Source organism: Oncorhynchus mykiss, chromosome 28 (assembly GCF_057628025.1).
Source record: "Oncorhynchus mykiss isolate SJ-2025 chromosome 28, ASM5762802v1, whole genome shotgun sequence".
In the NCBI taxonomy this organism is placed as follows: Eukaryota; Metazoa; Chordata; class Actinopteri; order Salmoniformes; family Salmonidae; genus Oncorhynchus; species Oncorhynchus mykiss.
Window position 1 is genome coordinate 44,911,606 of NC_143049.1, and position 16,155 is coordinate 44,927,760.

A 16,155-nucleotide genomic window follows, 5' to 3' on the forward strand; every position below is an offset into this window, starting at 1 on the left:
TACTTTGTAGCGCCACCTTTTGCTGCGATTACAGCTGTAAGTCGCTTGGGGTATGTCTCTATCAGTTTTGCACATCGAGAGACTGACATTTTTTCCCATTCCTCCTTGCAAAACAGCTCGAGCTCAGTGAGGTTGGATGGAGACATTTGTGAACAGCAGTTTTCAGTTCTTTCCACAGATTCTCGATTGGATTCAGGTCTGGACTTTGACTTGGCCATTCTAACACCTGGATATGTTTATTTTTGAACCATTCCATTGTAGATTTTGCTTTATGTTTTGGATCATTGTCTTGTTGGAAGACAAATCTCCGTCTCAGTCTCAGGTCTTTTGCAGACTCCATCAGGTTTTCTTCCAGAATGGTCCTGTATTTGGCTCCATCCATCTTCCCATCAATTTTAACCATCTTCCCTGTCCCCGCTGAAGAAAAGCAGGCCCAAACCATGATGCTGCCACCACCATGTTTGACAGTGGGGATGGTGTGTTCAGGGTGATGAGCTGTGTTGCTTTTACGCCAAACATAACGTTTTGCATTGTTGCCAAAAAGTTCAATTTTGGTTTAATCTGACCAGAGCACCTTCTTCCACATGTTTGGTGTGTCTCCCAGGTGGCTTGTGGCAAACTTTAAACAACACTTTTTATGGATATCTTTAAGAAATGGCTTTCTTCTTGCCACTCTTCCATAAAGGCCAGATTTGTGCAATATACGACTGATTGTTGTCCTATGGACAGAGTCTCCCACCTCAGCTGTAGATCTCTGCAGTTCATCCAGAGTGATCATGGGCCTCTTGGCTGCATCTCTGATCAGTCTTCTCCTTGTATGAGCTGAAAGTTTAGAGGGACGGCCAGGTCTTGGTAGATTTGCAGTGGTCTGATACTCCTTCCATTTCAATATTATCGCTTGCACAGATCTCCTTGGGATGTTTAAAGCTTGGGAAATCTTTTTGTATCCAAATCCGGCTTTAAACTTCTTCACAACAGTATCTCGGACCTGCCTGGTGTGTTCCTTGTTCTTCATGATGCTCTCTGCGCTTTTGACGGACCTCTGAGACTATCACAGTGCAGTTGCATTTATACGGAGACTTGATTACACACAGGTGGATTGTATTTATCATCATTAGTCATTTAGGTCAACATTGGATCATTCAGAGATCCTCACTGAACTTCTGGAGAGAGTTTAGGGGCACTGAAAGTATAGGGGCTGAATAATTTTGCACGTCCAAGTTTTCAGTTTTTGATTTGTTAAAAAAGTTTGAAATATCCAATAAATGTCGTTCCACTTCATGATTGTGTCCCACTTGTTGTTGATTCTTCACAAAAAAATACAGTTTTATATCTTTATGTTTGAAGCCTGAAATGTGGCAAAAGGTCGCAAAGTTCAAGGGGGCCGAATACTTTCGCAAGGCACTGTAACTACTAGTAGTGAGTGGGGTTACTAACAGACTATATAACTACTAGTAGTGAGTGGGGTTACTAACAGACTATATAACTACTAGTAGTGAGTGGGGTTACTAACAGACTATATAACTACTAGTAGTGAGTGGAGTTACTAACAGACTATACTAAATGAGTTGAATGTCTTACCTGTGATTAAATGTTTTCCACACATAGCTATGTGTAGTCTACTTGGACACAGGGTTTCCATAATTTCCCCCACATATATCCTGAATCCACAGCACACGGCTTTTCTTTTAGGCTCTATTTCACTAGGTGGGAGCATCGCGAACCATAGGTGGGGATTTTTGACCTGGTTTCATGTACATTGAACAACAAAGCAGCTTTTCGGCATGTTTTGTGATTTCTGTTTATCAAAAAAACGACAACTAAATTGTCTCTTTTACAATGGGATCAATGGGAAAGAATATTTGTTTTCCTCAATTTGTGGGCGTGGCTGAGGGGAATTCCTTCTCATGACATGAATACCTCTGAGTTTAGGGTGTCACACACAGCTGTCTGTTTCCTAGGTAACGACCCATATGACTGACAACAGTAGATGATTCTCTGGTTCTCTAGTACAGGAGTTCACACACAACATAGCTAGTATTCTAGTTGACAGTTTATCATAGAGGAATCACTTAATAATGTACATTCCAAATCCTCACAACAAAAACAACAAGAACATATACAATACACATTGATAACAGGAGCTGCCTTTAACAGTATTCGTTATGTACAGTTTTCTTTACCATTTACTTAGTTGTTAGTTTGTAATCAACAATGTCTTTAGAAGAACATGATTTAGAGTGTTATACATATAAACATGATCTGTACCGTGAGATCGGTACAGTATTTACAAATCTTTACTGTATATCATACAGAGAGAAGCCGGATCAACATGTACCACAAACAGTACAACAACAGATTATCACAGATCATCAACCAATGATCAATAAATAAATTGCTCAAATATCTGAGTACTCCTGATTAATTACATTTAGTTCCTGATTTGCTATTGCTGACATATTATAATCTGGATATGTGAGGTGACATTGTGGTAACTTTGTGGTATTCAACAGCTATTTGTTATAAAAATACATTTGCTGCTTTGAGTTCCGTCACTCATGAAATTATGATAATAATCTGCACGTGAGAGACGCAACACTCAGTGTAGACTAGTGGTTAGAGAAACAACTCTCAGTGTAGCCTAGTGGTTAGAGAAACAACTCTCAGTGTAGACTAGTGGTTAGAGAAACAACTCTCAGTGTAGACTAGTGGTTAGAGAAACAATTCTCAGTGTAGACTAGTGGTTAGAGAAACAACTCTCAGTGTAGACTAGTGGTTAGAGAAACAACTCTCAGTGTAGCCTAGTGGTTAGAGAAACAACTCTCAGTGTAGTCTAGTGGTTAGAGAAACAACTCTCAGTGTAGCCTAGTGGTTAGAGAAACAACACTCAGTGTAGCCTAGTGGTTAGAGAAACAACTCTCACAGTGTGGCCGAGTGGTTAGAGAAATAACTCTCACAGTGTAGCCTAGTGGTTAGAGAAATAACTATCTCTTCAACACATCAAACATAGGAGATTTACAGTAGAACAACGAACAGAAACAACTCTCTCAGCGTAGTCTAGTGGTTAGAGAAACAACTCTCAGGTAGTCTAGTGGTTAGAGTGTAGAGCGAAACAACTCTCTCAGTGTAGTCTAGTGGTTAGAGCGTAAAGCGAAACAACTCTCTGTGTAGCCTAGTGGTTAGAGAAACAACTCTCTCAGCTTAGTCTAGTGGTTAGAGCGTAAAGCGAAACAACTCTCTCAGTGTAGCCTAGTGGTTAGAGAAACAAATCTCTCAGGTAGTCTAGTGGTTAGAGCGCAGAGCGAAACAACTCTCTCAGCTTAGTCTAGTGGTTAGAGCATACAGCGAAACAACTCTCTCTTCAACACATCATCAAACATAGAAGAAGATTTACAGCATGACAACAAACAAAACAGAAACTTCTATCTAAACTATAACCAAACATATGTAAAATAAAGATCTGATATTTAAAATTATAAGATAAAAGCTGTTGTTGAATGTTGAGGCTCCGTTTCCCAGACTCCAGTCTATTCCTGGAATAAAATGGTAGATTTTCCATTGAGCTGCAAACTGATTAATCCAGGAGAAGTTTTACAGTAATCTGGGACAGAACCAATAGTATTATAGTCTGGGACAGAACCAATAGTATTATAGTCTGGGACAGAACCAATAGTATTATAGTCTGGGACAGAACCAATAGTATTATAGTCTGGGACAGAACCAATAGTATTATAGTCTGGGACAGAACCAATAGTATTATAGTCTGGGACAGAACCAATAGTATTATAGTCTGGGACAGAACCAATAGTATTATAGTCTGGGACAGAACCAATAGTATTATAGTATCGGACAGGGACAGACAGAACCAAAGTATTATAGTATAGGACAGTACAGACAGTACCAATACTATTGTAGTATGATACCATACATGGGACAGGTATGTGTTGTAGTCATTATTATTAACACAGGTCTGTGTTGTATATGGTATGGGACAGGTCTGTGTTGTATATTGTATGGGACAGGTCTGTGTTGTAGTCATTATGGTATGGAAAGGTCTGTGTTGCATATGGTATGGGACAGGTCTGTGTTGTATATGGTATGGACAGGTCTGTGTTGTTTATGGTATGGGACAGGTCTGTGTTGTATATGGTATGGGACAGGTCTGTATTGTATATGGTATGGACAGGTCTGTGTTGTTTATGGTATGGGACAGGTCTGTGTTGTATATGGTATGGGACAGGTCTGTATTGTAGTCATTATGGTATGGGACAGGTCTGTGTTGTATATGGTATGGACAGGTCTGTGTTGTATATGGTATGGGACAGGTCTGTGTTGTAGTCATTATGGTATGGACAGGTCTGTGTTGTATATGGTATGGACAGGTCTGTGTTGTAGATGGTATGGGACAGGTCTGTGTTGTATATTGTATGGGACAGGTCTGTGTTGTATATTGTATGGGACAGGTCTGTGGTATGGGACAGGTATGTGTTGTAGTCATTATGGTATGGGACAGGTCTGTGTTGTACATGGTATGGGACAGATCTGTATTGTAGTCATTATGGTATGGGACAGGTCTGTGTTGTACATGGTATGGGACAAGTCTGTGTTGTATATGGTATGGACAGGTCTGTGTTGTATATGGTATGGACAGGTCTGTGTTGTATATGGTATGGACAGGTCTGTATTGTAGTCATTATGGTATGGACAGGTCTGTGTTGTTTATGGTATGGGACAGGTCTGTGTTGTACATGGTATGGGACAAGTCTGTGTTGTAGTCATTATGGTATGGAAAGGTCTGTATTGCATATGGTATGGGACAGGTCTATGTTGTATATGGTATGGACAGGTCTGTGTTGTATATGGTATGGGACAGGTCTGTGTTGTAGTCATTATGGTATGGACAGGTCTGTGTTGTATATGGTATGGACAGGTCTGTGTTGTATATGGTATGGACAGGTCTGTGTTGTATATGGTATGGACAGGTCTGTGTTGTATATGGTATGGACAGGTCTGTGTTGTTTATGGTATGGGACAGGTCTGTGTTGTATATGGTATGGGACAGATCTGCATTGTATTCATTATGGTATGGACAGGTCTGTGTTGTATATGGTATGGACAGGTCTGTGTTGTATATGGTATGGAAAGGTCTGTGTTGCATATGGTATGGGACAGGTCTGTGTTGTATATGGTATGGACAGGTCTGTGTTGTAGTCATTATGGTATGGAACAGATCTGTGTTGTATATGGTATGGACAGGTCTGTGTTGTATATGGTATGGGACAGATCTGCATTGTATTCATTATGGTATGGGACAGGTATTTAGTGTATATGGTATGGAAGAGATCTGTGTTGTATATCGTATGGAACAGATCTGTGTTGTATATCGTATGAGACAGTTCTTTGTTGTACATGGTATGGGACAGATCTGTGTTGTTTATCGTATGAGACAGTTCTTTGTTGTACATGGTATGGGACAGATCTGTGTTGTTTATCGTATGAGACAGTTCTTTGTTGTACATGGTATGGGACAGATCTGTGTTGTTTATCGTATGAGACAGTTCTTTGTTGTACATGGTATGGGACAGATCTGTGTTGTTTATCGTATGAGACAGTTCTTTGTTGTACATGGTATGGGACAGATCTGTGTTGTATATCGTATGAGACAGTTCTTTGTTGTACATGGTATGGGACAGATCTGTGTTGTTTATCGTATTGGAAAACAGTTATTATAGTATAGGACAATACGGCCCACAGCGTAGAGACTCTAGACTGCTCTGTACCTGCAGAGCCCTGCTCCGTCCAGACATACCCACTGCAGTCCTGGAGCTTGGCTCTACAGCAGACTCTGACCCACCCAGCCCCGCCTCCGGATGCACCCTGCCGTCCCGCATCCTGAACTCCACCGAGGCGAACGACGACATGCTGCCATTTTTCCTCGCCCAGGTCCGGGATGTGTCCACAGCTGTCTCCCTCTTAGACCTGCCCTGCAATCCCTGATCCTTGCCCTCTGACCTCTCCCTGGCCCCGTTCCCGTTGAGACTGAGATTGTCAAGGAAGGGGTCTGAGTCGCTGCTGTGGGACATGTTATAATAGGTGCACTTAGGGGTCGGAGGTCGGGCCAGCTCCTCTAGCTCGGAGGAGGAGAGGACAGACAGGGGGTTGAGGTGGTGGTGATGGTGGAGGGAGGTGGAGGAGAGGTGGTCGTAGGCTGGAGCCTCCTCACTGAGGGTTGTATCCACGGATGTGTTGTCAAGGTTACCATACATCCCCATGGGAACCGGGGGAGACTTCCTGATTAGGTGATTCTCCTTAAGAAGCCAGCGCCCTTGGTCAATCAGAACCCCCTCACTAGAGTCAGGGAGGCTCTTAGAGTCTGCTGCGCTCTGCCACGCTCCTCCCACCCCTTCAGGAGAGTCCCCCTCCTTAAATAGCCAACGTCCCTGATCGATCATCCTGACCAGCTCTGGTCCTGGTTCTGTCTTCACTGAGCTGGACCCACTGACGTACGACAGGCTCTCCCCACAGACTTTAGCCCCAGAGTGACAAGACTCAAAGCTCCCTGTGGGCCTCTTCCCTTCAAGACTCTCAGGGCTCCTTAACTGATCTGCTTTCATTTCTACCGAGGGTTTAGAGGCCCAGAGCTCCAGAGAGGTAGTACTGGCTTTACTCTGCTTGTCACTAGTCTGTCTTATACGTCGAAAGCCAGGCGAGTGTCTCCCTGCCTCTTCCTTGTCTTCGTCTCCGCTCTCCGTTGACATGTCCACTGACCCCTGGGTCTTGTACCCTCCGCTGCTGGATGTCTCAGGTCTGTAGTCAGACAGGTCAGAGGTGTTGGGGCTGGGCAGTCTCTTCAGGCCGTACTGGCTGTCGACGCACCCGTTAAATATAACCATCTGTTTGGTATGGACGACTCTGGTTGCCCCCTCCGGTTCGATCCGCAGGTTACCCTTAGGGTCGTAGGTGAACATCAGGGAGGAGGACTTCAGAGCAGTGTTGACAAAGTCTAGAAGCTCCTGAGATATCTCAACAGGATGGGAGCAGTCTTTACCTCTGACCTTTTCTTCCTCATCCTCATCCTCATCTTCCTCTCCTTCGTCAGTCTTTAGTTCGTTGGAGGTGTCTAGACCCTGATCTTTGACACCACAGAGGTATATGGCTCTAGAGGAGGAGTTGTTGGACACTACGTCAACCTCCTCGTGTTCTGAGACTTTACACTCTACCTCAGATTTATCTGACTTTACAGACTGCCTTGAAGTCATTGACTTTTCTGAATTTACGGATTTCATTGATTTCTCAGACATTACAGATTTCTCTGACTTTACTGAATTATCTGACTTTAAAGACTTAATTGACTTCCTTGACATTGATACTTCAGACCCAACCTCTGCTGCCTCCTCTTCCTCCACCTGCTCCCCCTCGTCATAATTCTGCTCTTCACAGCTGCCCTGGTCCTCCTCCTTCTCCTCTCCCTCCTCTTCTAAACCTCGTTCTTCTATATAACAGACTTCGTCTAACATCCTGCCACTGGAACAGACTTTGTTATCTGAGGATGGATGACTATCAACACTCCTGCCCTCTTCAAAGTCTGATTCAGATCTTTTGTCCTCACTCTCCACCACTTCTTCCTTCTCCTCTTCCCCCACCTCTTCTCTCTCCTCCTTTTTCTCCTCCTCATCTTCTTCACCTTCTCCCTCCTCTTCCTTTTCTGCTAACTCCTTCCTCTGCCTCTCAACTTCCTCACCCTCCTCCTCCTCTGTCTCCTCCTGCTCATCTCCTTCCTCCCCTTCCTCCTCCACCCTTTCCTCCTCCCCCTCATAATCTCCCTCCATATCCTTAACTTCCTCCTCAACCAACTCCTCGTATTTCTCCTCCTCTTCCTCATTATCTCCCTTCTCTCCATTCTGTGCCTTTTCACCCTCCTCCTCTTCTTTCTCATCCTCCTCCACCTCCTCCTCCTCCACCTTAACTCCCTCCTCCACCTCTTCTTTCTCATCCTCCTCCTCCCCCACCTTAACTACCCCCTCCACCTCCTCCTCATCCACCTCTTCTTTCTCATCCTCCACCTCCTCATCTTCCTCCTCCACCTCTTCTTTCTCCTCCTCGACCTCCTCCCCCACCTCTTCTTTCTCATCCTCCACCTCCTCCTCCACCTCTTCTTTCTCATCCTCCACCTCTTCTTTCTCATCCTCCACCTCCTCATCTTCCTTATCCACCTCTTCTTTCTCATCCTCCACCTCCTCATCTTCCTTATCCACCTCTTCTTTCTCATCCTCCACCTCCTCATCTTCCTCCTCCACCTCTTCTTTCTCATCCTCCACCTCCACATCTTCCTCCTCCACCTCTTCTTTCTCATCCTCCACCTCCTCCTCCTCCTCCACCTCTTCTTTCTCATCCTCCACCTCCTCATCTTCCTCCTCCACCTCTTCTTTCTCATCCTCCACCTCCTCCTCCTCCTCCACCTCTTCTTTCTCATCCTCCACCTCCTCATCTTCCTCCTCCACCTCTTCTTTCTCATCCTCCACCTCCTCCTCCTCCTCCACCTCTTCTTTCTCATCCTCCACCTCCTCATCTTCCTCCTCCACCTCTTCTTTCTCATCCTCCACCTCCACATCTTCCTCCTCCACCTCTTCTTTCTCATCCTCCACCTCAGCATCATATCCTTCCTCCACATCTTTCTCATGAACAGAACCAGCTGGACTAGATACTTCAGAAGCTGACTGAGCTGACTTCAATGACTGAGCTGACTTTACTGACTTCAATGACTGAGCTGACTTTACTGACTTCAATGACTGAGCTGACTTTACTGACTTCAATGACTGAGCTGACTTCAATGACTGAGCTGACTTCAATGACTGAGCTGACTTTACTGACTTCAATGACTGAGCTGACTTTACTGACTTCAATGACTGAGCTGACTTTACTGACTTGAATGACTGAGCTGACTGAGCTGACTTCAATGACTGAGCTGACTGTACTGACTTCAATGACTGAGCTGACTTTACTGACTTCAATGACTGAGCTGACTGTACTGACTTCAATGACTGAACTGACTTTGCTGACTTCATTGAAACTGATACTTCAGACTCTACCTCTGCTGGTGATTTCAGTGACTGTACTGACTTTACTGTTGTAATTGAATTCTCTGACTTTACTGATTTCAATGACTGAATAGACTTCATTGACAGCATTGACATTGACTTTGATTCCCTCATGCCTGATTCTATTAATGAACTAACATCTTGGGATGTCTTTACTGATTTCAATGACTGTACCGACTTCAATGACTGTACTGACTTCAATGACTGAGCTGACTTTACTGACTTCAATGACTGTACTGACTTCAATGACTGAGCTGACTGTACTGACTTCAATGACTGTACTGACTTCAATGACTGTACTGACTTCAATGACTGTACTGACTTCAATGACTGTACTGAAAGCAATGACTGTACTGAAAGCAATGACTGTACTGAAAGTAATGACTGTACTGAAAGCAATGACTTCATTGACTCTCTCTCTTTTGACTCCATCCTGTCAGGGTCTGATAGTCCACCAATATCAGGCTCTGACTTCACTGACTTCAATGACATTTCTGAGTTAATTGACTGCATTGACTGTACTGACTTTGCTGATTTCAATGACGTCACTGACTTCAATGACTGTACTGACTTCAATGACTGCATTGACTTGGACTTCATTGACTCTCTTTCTGTTTCAGGCTCAATTAGTAAACCATCATCCGTCTCTAATGACTTCAGTGACTGTAATGACTTTACTGACCTCAGTGACTGTACTGATAGCAATGACTTCATTGACTGAATTGACTTGGTTTCTGTTGACTCCCTCCTGACAGGATCTGAAAGTATATCAACACCCGACTGTAGTGTTGGTTCTGACTTCACTGAAGCAATTGACTTTACTGACATCAACTTTGATTCCCTGATGCCTGATTCTATGGCTTTATTAACATCTTGTGTCTGATCTGCAGCGCTGACCTCCTCAGAGTGAATGGCTGTTGCTTCTGTTTGTGGGAAGTCTCTTCTCTCCCTAGCATCCAAACCCTCCCCCTCCTCCTCCTGCACCTCCTCCTCCTGTTCCTCCTCCTTCTGCTCCTCCTCATTTTCCTCTCCCTCCTGCTTCCCCTCCTCCTCCTCTTCAGCTGAAGGTCTGGGTTGAGAAGCTTCAGACCCAGGCCAGTTATCAGGTATCTTCTTCACATCTTCCTCAAACACCTCTAGTTCCTCAATCTCATCACACTCTACTTTGTCTACCTCAGTGTCAACAGCATAAGACATATCACTGACGCTGCCCCCTAACATTGGAGACCTCATGGCGTATTGCACTGTTCTCTCTCCCTCCACCAACGACGACACCTCATCCCTGAGTTCCTGGGGCATGTTAAGTTCCTCCATGAGCTCCTCGATACCCAACCGTCCTCCGTTCTCGTCACCCGCCTCAGACTCCACATCCAAGGCAAACTCCTGGTTGGTGCTCGGAGACAGAGGAGGACTTTCCCTGTCTCCCATTTCACTGCTCCTTTCCTGGAAGTCTCTCCAGCTGTCCTTCAGCTGATCAGATGTCCGGCTCTGCAGGCTGGCCAGGCTGGCTCTCTGCTGTTCCTCGTCCTCCATGGTGGAGATCTTCTGGAGCGACTGCATCACCAGGAGGGCCTCCGACCCGCTGTTAGAGTTCCCTCTACAAAACTCTCCTCCTCCTCCTTTTCCCAGGGCTGACGACAGGGTGTCCTTCAGGGTGGACACCGACAGGAAGGACATCAGCGCCTTGGAGGACGAGCCGAACACCGATGACACCTGGAGAAGAAGAAGAAGAAGTAGAAGAAGACGAAAAGGATGAAGAAGAAGAATTCTCATCTTTAGCTTGTGTCTAGTCTGTCAAACCATTCCTTAGGTTCTATCCTGCTGTTTGGCAAGCTGGCGCTTATTTGTGTGAAGGAGTTAGAATTATTCATCTGTCAGTTAGTCATCGATTCATAAAAACACAGAAGCCATACAATACAAATAAATCAGCAGAAACAATCCTATGGCTAAGAACAACAACACGACTATTCCTAATAAACATGTGAACCCAGCTACCTGAGAGGAGAAGTCGGGCATGCTGTGTGATTTCTCCAGGCTGGCAGGAGGCTGGGAGGCCTGTCTGATGCACTGTATCGAGGAGCAGAGCTGACGGAAGATCGGTGTAAGAGTGGCCTTGGGGATAAGGAGGTGGTGGGTGGAGGAGGAAGACTCACTGTGCTCAACAGGATGAGGGACAAAGGACGCTGAGCGGTGGAGGAGACCGAGCCTGCTCTGCTGTTCCACCGGGTCGATCCTATTAGTAGTGGGAATAGCATTAGAGTAGTAGTAGTAGTAGAGAAGTAATAGTAGTATAAGTATAATTAGTAAGACTATTGTTAGAGGAGGAGCAGTAGATTATTATTATTTTTAGTAGTAGTAGTAGCAGGAGCAGTTGAAGTAGTGGTAGTTGTATTGGCAGTAGTAGTAGTATTAGTGGTGGTATTAGTAGTAGTAGCAGTAGGAGTCAGAACATAGTTTGAGGAAGAGTAGTGGTAACAGTAGAAATAGAGTTAGAAGAGTAGTAGCTGAGTACTAGTTGTAGTAGTTATTATTATTATTATTAGTAGTAGTAGTAGTAGTAGTAGCAGTAGTAGCAGTAATATTATTATTATTAGTAGTAGAAGTAGTAGAAGTAGTAATATTATTGTTATTATCGTTATTATTATTATTAGTAGTAGTAGTAATATTATTGTTATTATCGTTATTATTATTATTATTATTATTATTAATAGTAGTAGTAGTAGTAGTAGTGGTAGTAATATTATTATTAGTAGTAGTAGTAATAGTAATAGTATTGTTATTATCGTTATTATTATTAATATTATTATTATTATTAGTAGTAGTAGTAATATTATTGTTATTATCGTTATTATTATTATTATTATTAGTAGTAGTAGTAGTAGTGGTAGTAATATTATTATTAGTAGTAGTAGTAGAGGTAGTAATATTATTATTATTAGTGGGAGAAGTAATATTATTATTATTATTAGTAGTAGTAGTAGTAGTAGTAATATTATTATTATAAGTTGTAGTAGTAGTAATATTTGTATTATTATTAGTGGTAGTAGTAGTAATATCTGTATTATTATTAATAGTAGTAGTAGTAGTAGTAATATTTTTATTAGTAGTAGTATTCGTAATAGTATTATTATTAGTAGTAGTAGTAGTAGTAGTGGTACTATTATCAGTAGTAGTAGTCGTAATATTATTATTGGTAGTAGTAGTAGTATTCGTAATATTATTATTATTAGTAGTAGTAGTAGTAGTAGCAGTAGAAATATTATTATTATTAGTTGTAGTAGTAGTAATATTTGTATTATTATTAGTGGTAGTAGTAGTAATATTCGTATTATTATTAATAGTAGTAGTAGTAGTAGTAATATTTTTATTAGTAGTAGTATTCGTAATAGTATTATTATTATTATTAGTAGTAGTGGTACTATTATTATTATTAGCAGTAGTAGTAGTCGTAATATTATTATTGGTAGTAGTAGTAGTATTCGTAATATTATTATTATTATTAGTAGTAGTAGTAGTCGAAATAATATTATTAGTGGGAGTAGTAGTAGTAGCAGTAGGAGGAAGAGTAGAGTTAGTAGTAGAAATAGAGTTAGAAGAGTAATAGCTGAGTACTAGTTGTAGTAGTTCGTAATATTATTATAATTATTATTATAATTATTATTATTATTATTAGTAGTAGTAGTAGTAGTAATATTATAATTATTATTAATAGTAGTAGTAGTAGTAGTAGTGGTAGTAGTAATATTATTACTAGTAGTAGTAACAGTAATATTATTATTTTTTTAGCAGTAGAGTAGTAGCAGAAGTAGCAGTAGTAATAATATTATTATTATTAGCAGTAGTAGTAGTAATAATATTAGTATTATGTGTAGTAGTAGTAATATTATTATTATTATTATTATTGGTAGTAGTAGTAGTAGTAATATTTTTATAGATGTAAAATTATTATTATTGTTAGCATAGTAGTAGTAGCAGTAGTAGTAGTAAATGTATTAGTAGTAGTAGTAGTAGTAGTAATATTATTATTATTAGTAGAAGTAGTAGTAGTAATATTATTATTAGTAGTAGTAGCAGTAGCAGTAAAGCAGTAGTAGTAGTAATGTTATTATTAGTAGTAGTAGTAGTAGTAGTGGTAGTAGTAGTGGTAATATTATTATTATTAGTAGTAGTAGTGGTAATATTATTATTATTATTATTATTAGTAGTAGTAGTAGTGGTAATATTAGTAGTAGTACTAGTAGTAGTAGTAGTTGTAGTGGTAATATTATTATTATTATTAGTAGTAGTAGCAGTTGTAGTGGTAATAGTATTAGTATTATTGTTAATATTATTAGTAGTAGTAGTAGTAGTGATAATATTATTATTAGTAGCAGTAGTAGTAATATTATTTGTAGTTGTCGTAGTAGTAGTAGTAGTAGTAGTAGTAGTATTATTAGTAGTAGTAGTAATATTATTATTCTTTTTAGCAATAGTAGCAGTAGCAGAAGTAGTAGTAGTAGTAATATTATTATTAGTAGTAGTATTAGTAATATTATATATTTATTATTATTATTATTATTATTAGTAGTAGTAGTAGTAGTAATATTATTATAGTCGTAAAATTATTATTATTATTATTAGCATAGAAGAAGTAGCAGTAGTAGTAGTAAATGTACTAGTAGTAGTAGTAATATTATTATAATTATTAGTAGTAGTAGTGGCAGTAGTAGTAGTAATATAATAATAATGATTATTATTATTCGTTATTATTATTAGTAGTAGTGGTAGTAGTAGTAGTACTATTATTATTATTATTATTAGTAGTAGTAGTAGTAGTAGTAGTAGTAGTAGTAGTAGTAGTAGTTGTAATATTATTATTATTATTATTAGTAGTAGTAGGAGGAGTAATATTATTAATATTATTATTAGTAGTATTAGTATTAGTAGTGGAAATATTATTATTATTATTATTATTGTTGTTGTTGTTATTAGTAGTAGTAGCATAAGTAATAATACTGTTAATATTAGTATTAGTAGTAGTAGTAGTAATAGTAATATTATTATTACTATAATTAATATTGTTATTAGTAGTAGTAGTAGCAGTAGTAGTGGTAATTGTATTATTATTAGTAGTGTTCATAGTATTATTATTAATAGTAATAGTAGTAATATTATTATTGTTGTCATTATTAGTAGTAGTAGTAATAGTTGTAATATTATTATTAGTAGTTTTAGCAGTAGTAGTGGTAATATTATTCTTAGTAGTAGCAGCAGTAGTAGCTGTAATATTATTATTATTAGTAGTAGTAGTACTCGTGACATTATTATTATTGTTATTATTAGTAGTAGTAGCAGTAGTAGTGGTAATATTATTCTTAGTAAAAGTAGCAGTAGTAGCTGTAATATTATTAGTAGTAGTAGTACTGGTGACATTATTATTATTGTTATTATTATTAGTAGTAGCAGTAGTAGTGGTAATATTATTATTATCAGTAGTAGTAGCAGTAGTAGTGGTAATATAGAAATTATTGGTAGTAGTAGCAGTAGTAGTAGTTGCAGCAGTAGTGTTAATATTATTATTAGTAGTAGTAGCAATGGTAGTGGTAATATAGTTATTATTAGTAGTAGCAGAAGTAGTAGTTGCAGTAGTAGTGTTAATGTTATTCTTAGTAATAGTAGCAGTAGTAGCTGTAATATTATTATTATTATTAGTAGTAGTAGTAATAGTTGTAATATTATTATTAGTAGTAGCAGTAGTAGTGGTAATATTATTCTTAGTAATAGTAGCAGTAGTAGCTGTAATAATATTATTATTAGTAGTAGTAGTAGTACTGGTGACATTATTATTATTGTTATTATTTTTAGTAGTAGCAGTAGTAGTGGTAATATTATTATCAGTAGTAGTAGCAGTAGTAGTGGTAATATAGAAATTATTGGTAGAAGTAGCAGTAGTAGTAGTTGCAGCAGTAGTGTTAATATTATTATTATTAGTAGTAGCAGTGGTAGTGGTAATACAGTTATTATTAGTAGTAGCAGAAGTAGTAGTGTTAATATTATTAGTAGTAGTAGTAGAAGTAGTAGTGGTAATATAGTTATTATTGGTGGTAGTAGCAGTAGTAATAATACTCGTATTAGTAGTAGTAATATCAGTAGTAGTAGTAGTAATATTATTATGATTAGTTGTTGTGGTATTATTATTAGTGGTAGCATTAGTAGAGATAATATTATTATGATCATTAGTAGCAGCAGTAGTAGTGGTATTATTATTATTATTAGTAGTAGTAGTAGCAGTAGTAGTGGTAATATTATTAGTATTATTAGTAGGAGTGGTAGTAATAATATTATTATTAGGAGTAGTGGTATTATTATTAGTAGTAGTAGTAGTAGTAGTATTATTATTATTAGTAGTAGTAGTAGCAGTAGTAATATTATTATTATTCGTAGTAGTAGTGGTACTATTATTATTATTATTAGTAGTAGTATTATTATTATTAGTAGTAATAGTAGTAGTAGTAGTAGTAGTAGTAGCAGTTGTAGTGGTAATATTATTATTATTATTGTTAGTATTATTATTATTAGTATTATTAGTAGTAGTAATAATATTATTATTCGTAGTAGTAGTAGTGGTAGTAGTAGTGGCAATATTATTAGTATTAGTAGTAGTAGTTGTGGTAAATTATTATTATTATTAGTAGTAGTAATAGTAGTAGTAGTGTTAATAGTAGTATTAGTAGTAGTAGTGGTAATAGTAGTATTAGTAGTAGTAGTAGTAGTAGTAGTAGAAGTAGTAGTAGTAGTGGTAATATTATTATTACTATTATTAGTAGTAGTAGTAGCAGTTGTGGTGGTAATATTATCAGTATTATTGTTAATATTATTATTATTATTAGTAGTAGTAGTGATATTATTATTATTAGTAGTAGTAGTGGTAGTAATATTATTATAGTTATAATTATATTATTATTATTATTATTAGCATAGTAGCAGTAGTAGTAGTACATGTATTATTATTATTATTAGTAGTAGTAGTAGTAGTAGTAATATAATAATAATAATAATTATTATTAGTAGTAGTAGT

General features: G+C 38.6%; 1 protein-coding gene across 1 annotated transcript in view; it reads right to left on the bottom strand.

Annotated features, from left to right (window-relative positions):
* Positions 1-2,046: 2,046 nt before the first annotated feature.
* rp1 (RP1 axonemal microtubule associated) overlaps positions 2,047-16,155 on the bottom strand; it is a 43,845-nt gene continuing 29,736 nt past the window's right edge. The window contains exons 8-9 of the mRNA XM_090226057.1: positions 11,094-11,331; positions 2,047-10,811 (exon numbers count right to left, since the gene is read on the bottom strand). Coding sequence (XP_090082183.1) covers positions 5,727-10,811; positions 11,094-11,331 — 5,323 coding nt within the window. The 3' untranslated portion in view covers positions 2,047-5,726. The remainder of the gene's footprint in view (positions 10,812-11,093; positions 11,332-16,155) is intronic.